The 8,320-nt window shown below is 44.4% G+C and overlaps 1 protein-coding gene across 6 annotated transcripts; it reads left to right on the forward strand.

Moving 5' to 3' along the window:
- Positions 1–1,846: 1,846 nt before the first annotated feature.
- On the forward strand, positions 1,847–8,098 carry LOC112290770 (uncharacterized). Of its 6 annotated transcripts, none has more exons than XM_024537440.3 (9): positions 1,847–2,488; positions 3,895–4,044; positions 4,387–4,528; positions 4,748–5,092; positions 5,251–5,460; positions 5,587–5,691; positions 5,913–7,005; positions 7,157–7,467; positions 7,605–8,098. In XM_024537440.3, exons 3-9 carry the CDS (start codon positions 4,430–4,432, stop codon positions 7,725–7,727), a joined length of 2,286 nt encoding a protein of 761 aa, XP_024393208.1. In that variant the 5' UTR covers positions 1,847–2,488; positions 3,895–4,044; positions 4,387–4,429; the 3' UTR covers positions 7,728–8,098. The 6 variants fall into 6 exon arrangements, with proteins under 6 accessions (XP_024393208.1, XP_090111561.1, XP_024393202.1 ...); XM_090255435.1 differs by having other exon boundaries at positions 1,847–2,379; XM_024537434.3 differs by having other exon boundaries at positions 1,850–2,488; positions 5,913–7,029.
- Positions 8,099–8,320: the final 222 nt, after the last annotated feature.

Consider the following 8,320-nt stretch of genomic DNA (forward strand, 5'->3'; position numbering starts at 1 on the left):
TTCAATTTGATGTTGATAGTAATTTTATAACATAAACACATAATTCTGGTACACTACATTTGATTTAATGTCCTCACTATTTATTCTCTTTTATCTATTTATTATTCTTTTTAAACTCTCAAAGTTTCTTCAAAAGTGAATCTACATGCAGGAAAGAAGCAATAGTACTTTCTTTTTTATTGCTTTAGTACACAAAAATATTTCATCCTTTCAATTGAGATGCCAATGATATACACACAAAAGAAAAAAGATAAAAGAAAACAAACAACCAAAACAAAAATCATTATCATCGTCATCATCATCAGTTCCATATATTTTTTTAAATAAGATAATTACCGTTTTTTGTGGTAGAATATGTCATATAGATACACAAATACCTACATTTATGTTAATGATTTGCATTACCTTCAGTAAGGGCCATGACCCAGTAGTAAGCCCAGTAGGGCCTTCCTCACTCAAAGGAGGAAAAGTATCCACAGAACCCAGGAATCATGCACAGACTGAGTCCTGAAGGGAACCTCAAAAGCACAAAACCAAGCAACAAAACACTTAAGGCAACAACTTGGATCAATACCCACAACACCACAACACAAAAATGCCATATTATCTAGATATCTCTCCACTGGGCCAGCCAGTCTTTCTCTATCATTTCACGAGTTTCATGCACAATCAATAAAGATCCTGGTCATTACTCACAATTCAATGTGGCAACGGAAACAAATGACAGGCAGAGGGAGAGGGAAGGGAAGAGAAGAGAAGGGAAAATAAAGTATAGTAAAGTAAAGCTTAACTAACGCCCATCTGGGTGTGTATGGGGGGGGGGGGGTGCATCTTTACCGTTGTCTTTGCAGGGGCACTGGTGGAGACAGGCTGACAAGCAGCCAAGCTCGTGAACTGGGCAGGCACCCTTTGTAACTGCTTCACTTGCCTCTTGTGATGAGCTTTGGCGCAGGCAGGCAAGGCAGACCGAAGAATGATATAGTCAAGGGTGTACTTTGGTAGAGCCCTCCCCCCCCCAGTAATTCATCTCACCATGCTCCATAAGGCCATGAACTATATATATATACAGTGTTGCGGCACTTCAGAGCACTGGGGCATTATTACCACTCACTCACCCATTCACTCACTCACAGACTGTGTGTTGCAGAAGAAGAAGAAGCGGTTTTCCTGTGCTGCTGCTGCTTAGTCCAGCTCTTTTTCTGCTTCTGTATTGACCCTCCTTGTAATTTTCTTTTGCCTTCCTGCAAAAGAAAAGTATCACATACATGTACTGCTTCTCGAAGTGCTCATAGTTAAAGGATACAGAGAGAGTGGGAGGGGGTGGGTATGATGTAAAAATCCACTGGTTTGTTGTTTGGGTTTCACGTGGAAAGCCTACCGAAAGTGGGCTCCAAGGGAAGAAAAATAATGCACAGTTTCGAAGTTGAACCGGCACAGTTGGGACCCAAGCTTGGGCTTCTGTGTTGAGAGTTTCGAGGCGCAGGTTGAAAAACTACAAAATAAAAAAACAAAAAAACAAAAAAAAAAACAAAACAAAACAAAACATAACGAAAACAAAAACAAAACAAAACAAAAAAAAAAACAGTGTGAGTGTTTAGGACCAGGAAGCAGATGATGTGTCGATGGTGGTGGTAGCAGGATGCGTACCTTTTGTATATTAGTTGCACTTGCACAGTAGATTGGTAGTAGCCTGGGGGGATACTGAAAAGAGTAGATGACAGATTTTATTTATATTTATATTTATCCCCCCCCCCCCCCCCCCCCCCCCCCGCTCTGTGGAGCTGATTCAGTCGGTTGGTACCGTAGTTGTTTGACTGTAATGATCTAGTAATCCTGGAAGTTATTACAAGGGAGGGCAAAGATCGAGAGGTGACGTAGCAAAGATGTTGGGGCCTTGCCGAAGGAGATGATTACAACCGATAGACCGGCTGATAAGATGAGGAAGTTAGCCATCAGTAGAGGTCGGGACAAGGGAAAGGAACAATCCTGGAGAGCATGAAAGACTGTGTTTGAAAGATTGAAGGTGTCGTCGTGTATTTGATGGTATAATTTTAGCTCACTAAGATTTGGGGGGCTGATGAAGATTAGTTGCTAACCAGCAGGCAGGAAAGCGTACTAGCAACGACAGAGGAAATCGGTGACCACTGCCAGTGCAGATCGACAGTCTGGTCGTGATCATGTCTTGCACAGAAACGAAATGGCTGGGGCGTTGTCGTCAAATGGAGGAGTAAGACTTTGGTTCGAGAGGGATGTCGACAAGCGCTTGTGGATGATAGAATCGTAGGGAGTTGGGTGGTGTGGTGGGAGGAGGAGGGGTTGTATATCTCAAACTGCAGGAACGAAGGAAGCCCTTGGAGCTCTCAAAGGACTCCCTGCAGAGTACGTCGTCGTCACCATTTAGCTTTGTTGCTGGAGGATAGAGCTACACATCGCGGATTAGCAAGACATTAGCAAGCTTTTCTACGATTTCGTAGCTGCTTTTTCACTTGTAAGCGCTCCTAAGGTCATGGTTCATGTCGGTGAGCAGGCTATGGCTGTTTGGAAATACCTTTTCTTGTTCTTATTCCAAGTGTCTAAGTGAGTGTTGGTAGTTTCTTGAGACTGCTGATACGGTAGGATTAATTTAGTATTTCTATTGAGTTTCTTCGCGATTGCAAGGATATCCCGCAGGATGTGGCCTGCGACCGCTGGAAGTTTTTATACAGTTTCATCAGGTGAAGTTTTGCTTTTGCTTAAGACGCCCAGGCAAGTCTTGGCCTTAGAGCGCTGAGAGTCGTCTGTAATCTAAGCAGGCAGTAACTTCTGGAGTATTTTCCTATCGCTGGGTCGAATATCTTACAGGGCGGCAGGTTTCGTTCAGGGTATTTGGGGCAAAGCGGTAGCCTCAAATATAAGCTCCTCGGAGTGATCATCAAGAGGCACTTTCCACACTGCAAGAAAGTTTGGAGTTGTTGGAAATTGTTTTTTGCTTCGAATGCGTCACAGTTGGAGGAGAACAGTTTTTGCAAGGAGGGGGATATTCAAGCAACAATTTAGAAGTTTTAGGATCTTCCTCGCCTAGAGGTTTTAGCTGCCCGTATTCTCGGTGGGTAGTGAGTATTCCTCAATGCACCCTTGGGCAGATCGGTTTCTTGCTGTCTCACTCTACTCTCTCACATTGGGTGTGGAACGGGAATGAAGTGTCCTGGTAGTGTCTGTCGGTTTCATTGTGCATGCCAATGACGAGAAGATATAGCTCACCAAAAGGATCTGATGGTCAGCAAATCATGAGAGAAAGGTATCACGATGCAAAGCTACAAGTGTTCTTTTCTTTCCTATAGTTGATTTACAGACCAAATCTACTAATGGTCGTCTTTTTTTGCTTCTTCTTTGAGCTTCTTGAGCACATCGACGGTGCGACACCTACTTGCGGATGCCTCTTGAGTAGTAATAAAGCAGAATATAATCTTACTATATTTGGTCTCCGCAGCCTGATTTAGGGACACTTCGACTTCTTCACTACCTCTTGCCGGAGCACCCTTCGAGTGTGCGGAGCCATATTTCATCCCTCGTATCACATAAGCTGGCGTCATTTTTGCTCAGTCCTCAGCTCTTCAGTGCCTCTTTCTAGTTCAGAAATGGAATTTGAGTTGGACTCTTACTGCTATTTTCTCGATCTAATATTCTCTGGGGTGGAAGTAAACAGAAAAATCTCACCAAACTCCTCGAGAAGTGGTGGCTGTCAGTACCATCATGCCCTCGTTCCTTATGAAACCTACGTAAAGCCGTGTACTTGCGTACTGTGATCTGAGTGTGCACGCGGTGTCCCACTACCCACTGAACAAATTTTCGAACTTCTCTTTAGTCTTTCAGCTCCTCTATGCACTCATTTTAAGTTTGTCGTGGTTGTTGTAGGTCACAGCTCACTATTCTGCGAGGTGGTCTCTTCAGAAGGCTAGGCGTGGACCAAGTTACGTCTTTTTTCAGATGGTAGAAATATCCTTCAGAAGGGAAGGTCCAATCAAATGATAAGCACAAGCTGGAATTCTGACATCAAAACTAAATGTAAACGTTTGGCAACTTATCCTAGAATTTCTGTGAAGAAGTACTTCTCTAAAATATTTTTTTTCTGAAAACCCTCATTTCCATTCTTATCAAGGAGCATTTTCAATTCTATATTTAGGTGACCATTGAGTACAAACGTGAAATTTGTCTCATGCGCTTAATATGAATGTTCGGTGTTTTATCTCTGATTTTCTGCGGTTCAAACCATCCAATTACGTTCGGCAAACGAAACCTTTGATAATGATGTATAGCAAAGGACGGTTTTCTGTTCGCGAAGTACTGCTGATTACGCCGATTTCGTGGCTTGTATTGGAACTAAAATTTGGCAATTACTTTGTACAGGCTCTTGAAAGCGGCTGAAGGTTGAAGCAGCAAGTACAGTGCAATGGGGAAATCAAACAAGACTACCAAATGGTTAAAGGCTGTAAAAAAGGCCTTCCGCTCACCTTCCAAAGAGAGATCTCTCACCCCAGACCAGGAAGTGGTAAGGTTTTGGTGCTCACGTGTCTAGGTTTAGTGTAAGGTGCTAAATAGAATATTATGCTTGAAGGCCTGCTGTTGACTCTCCTAAACATTGAGGTGAATTGTACAGGCACAGCTGTAGCTCAGTAAAGAATTCTTCTGTTTGTTGAAAAACCCAGACTGACTTGAACCCAAGTGGCTAGTGAAATTTTCCGTTAACGTGCTGTGGGCTTGTCTGCAGAGGGTTGATGTAGATGACCAGGAAGTCCTCACCAAGCATGACTTCTCACCGGTGCGACATCAAGCACCAGCACTTCATCCACTTCCATCGTATGAAATTATCACACATGACGATGTTGAGCCCGTGCACAGTCGTGGACAACCATTACCCATGCCAGAGGCTGTAGATCCAACTATTTCTGTGAAACTTCCCATCAAGGAATTGGAGAACGTGATAGAAGAAGAAGCAGAAACTAAAGCAGAAGTTCACGAGGTTCAGAAGCAACAGGATGACGACGATGACAGCACTTTGAGTGAAGAAGAGGAGGCGGCCGCCAGGATTAAGCAACGCTTCTCAGATCCCGCGGTATGTTGCAAAGATTTATGTTTCTTTATCAGATAAGCCTTCAAAATGATTTTCCAGATCCAGAAGATTTGCAGTGAAAACACGTCATAGTCCACTGATGGTGTTCAACTTGGGGGAGCTAGAATTGCTTAACATCGTATGGTTATTTTGCTCGATAGGCTCTGAAGGGATTGATCTCACTTCAAGCACTAGTCCGTGGGCATCAAGTGCGCAAACAAGCGGCCACAACATTACAAACAATGGAAGCAATTGTGCGTGTACAATCCGTCTTCCGGGGACGCCTTGTTCGAATGTCCAAAGATGGCAGGGCTGTACGAAGCCGAATATCAAAGAGGCGGCGGCTAAGTTCTCGTGGTGGCTTACACGGGGTATGGTCCACAGTGGTCAGAATTGAGCATTTCTACCAGATTCTTAGAAAACTTTTCCAAAATCTAGAAGCAATTTACTAGGTGTGGGTATATATCTAACTCGGTTTGTAACGCTCCTTTGTTCAGACTGTAAGCAAAGGTAAACTACCGATTCAAGAGACTCAAACAAGTGGAGATGAAGAGGAGACGACCAAACGTAAGCTACCCACAGGAAATCTCTTGACTCAACAGGTACACGACTTCCACCAAATACAAGCTCAAGATTAGTCATTTGGCTTACAAATGAGTGGATATGAGTGGAGCCATAAGTAGCTCACAATTAGTATCCCTAGATTCAAACTGTGCTGTTCACTGTTAAGCACTCTCTCTTAAATTATATTTTCATTCATTGACTCGATCCCACAGAAGTCTGTTCAGATTTAGCCCTGACTCAATGTGGAGCTTTGTTGCAGTTGAAGAGGAGTGTACCAAACCGAAGCTTGTTGTTCATTGATTGCGGCCCAGGCCAACCGCACTGGGGCTGGGAATGGCTGGAGTTGTGGTCTAATGCCAGGCCTTGGGAAATACGTCATGTTGAAGACTTGAAAGAATCTAAGTCCTCGAACGAAACCTCAAAGGATTCCAAGAATTCCAAAGAATTCTTCGAAATCGTTCCATCACGAAAAAATTCGAAGGATTATGCAACGAAGGGGGTTGATATCAATACCTTACAGGTGAAGTTTCATGAGGACTACGTCTCCAACTCGTCGCCCGCCAAGTCTGGGTCCCCTTCGAGCCCCTTGTCTGAGAAGAAGGAACCCCTGAATGGAAGACCTTCAACCCTCTTGTCCGAGATGAAAGAAGCTGTTAGGGCTTTAAGCCCCTCTTCGGAGAAGAAAGAACTTGTTAAAGCTTCAAGTCCCTCATCAGAGAAGAAAAAACCCGTCGGAATTTTGAGCCCCTTGTCTGAGAAGAAGGAATCTACCAGATTATCTCCAAGCTCCATGTTCGAGAAGAAAGAAGCTGCTGCCAGATCTCCAAGCTCGTTGGCCCCATTGTCCGAAAAGAAAGAGCCAGAATGTATTGTAGCGGAATGGGGTGCACCTGTGCCCGCTCCATTACCTCCTCCTCCTCTACCAGCATCGACTCCGGCTTCGCATAGTAATCGCACTATTTCAAAACCACCGCCCATTGAAGTGCCTACCCATCCATGCGTGGAAGAAGACACACCCGCCCAGCTCCTGGAGCCGACACCTCCAGAGACTCAGAAACCATCTCCTGCAGCCTCAGAAGCTGAATCAATACCTGTACCTCCTTCACCCCAAGCATCAGATGCATCACTTCACGAGCCAGAAAAGCCGCAAAGTTTGGATTCCGCTGGAGACGATCCATCTGTGGCTATGAAACGTTTGGGCTTGCAAGAATCTCACAGTGATAATGGATTAGAGACGAACAGAGAGTCCAATGGAGAATCGAATGGAGAGAATCATAGCGACAGCTTATCAGCTGCAAATGGTGCGCATCAACTTAGCCAAGACGCACCAAGTGCCAAAGATTCCTCCTCAAGTAATCACGTCCTTTCCCTTGAAGGTGAATTTCCCAAGAAAGAACGTTACAATTCGCAACTCACATTTCAGAAGACATCACTATTGTTTTTTTCGTATTTTTTCTACCTATACTTGCAGTCTTAATCACAAGGGTTGCTGTATTTGTGTAGATGTCGTCGATGGACACCCCAGCAATAGACACCAGGAAAACGGTGACAGCAAGTTGAAGAAGGGAGAGAAGGTCGGAGAAAACGGAGATAGCCCCATCCCAAGCAAGCGACCGACATGCCGCTATATGGCAGCAACTGAATCTGCAAGAGCGAAATTTCGGTCTTCTAGCAATCCTAAGACAAGAACGCCTGATACCCCAGAATCGCCAGGCAGGCCACTGAATCGATATTCTATTGGGGGTACAACTCCAAGCAAGGGAACTAATTCTCCCAATACCACCCTCGGCACACGAAAGAGCTCCACTTTCCAGGTATCCTCACTAACCCGACACCAATTGTGCTTATTCTCTTTCACAAGCTAGTGTGTCCAAGCTTTCAATTAACGTAGATTAAGAGAATCTGTCGAACACTAGGACGTAAATGCTGTTAATGCCTGTTGTTGATGCAGAACCGAGGAAGTCCGAGCCCAAAGGCGGGAGTTTTGAAAGAAAAGCTAGCTCGGGGAGCCGACACTGGAGCTGAATCACCTGCGCGCAGAAATTCTGTAGGAGGCATGAGGTGGAGAACTTGATGGGGATACAAAGTAGCACACTCCTGGGATGTTGTGGAGCATCTGATTCCATTGCCTCCATATCAGCGTGATCGTTCCCCTTTGTTGCAAACGCACAGCATTCAGTAGAAAGCCCCGTGCCATAATCGTAACTTGCAACAACTGGGGGGCTCCTTTCTAATTATTTTATGTGAAGAATTACATAAAGGCGGTTAGATTATTAGCAGACTGGAACTGAAAATTTGTGGGGCTATCTTTCTTTAACTTTGATGCCCTTCTGACTTCGCTGACAGTCCGCCTGGAGTTTCAGAGCTGGGAAGTTGTCATCACTGCTCTCATTGTCTGGCCTACAGCTTTCGCTGATAAGTAATGTCTTCAGTTTTTTTTTTTCCTTTTTTTTTCTTTTTTTTTTTTTTGCCATCCTCAGGTTATCACTTCGAGAACTTATATCTGTATCACTGTTCTTTCAGAACTGGGTTTTTATCATTCAAGTTTCGGATATGGACATGAATCTTATGACACGTCCAACGTTAGGAGCAGGTCATCCTGGCGTTTGCGCCTGCCCAGTCTACATTGTGCACGCACAGCATTTTAATCCCCAAACGTCTTGAAGC

The sequence above is a fragment of the Physcomitrium patens genome, chromosome 13 (assembly GCF_059467195.1).
Source record: "Physcomitrium patens ecotype Gransden chromosome 13, ASM5946719v1, whole genome shotgun sequence".
NCBI lineage: Eukaryota > Viridiplantae > Streptophyta > Bryopsida > Funariales > Funariaceae > Physcomitrium > Physcomitrium patens.

Excerpts from the sequence above, each read along its gene's own strand:
- LOC112290770 (XM_024537434.3), top strand. The coding sequence starts at position 4,430 with ATGGGGAAATCAAACAAGACTACCAAATGGTTAAAGGCTGTAAAAAAG. Across the intron at positions 4,529-4,747 it reads TCACCCCAGACCAGGAAGTG|AGGGTTGATGTAGATGACCA; the intron begins GTAAGGTTTTGG and ends GCTTGTCTGCAG. Across the intron at positions 5,093-5,250 it reads AACGCTTCTCAGATCCCGCG|GCTCTGAAGGGATTGATCTC; the intron begins GTATGTTGCAAA and ends TTTGCTCGATAG.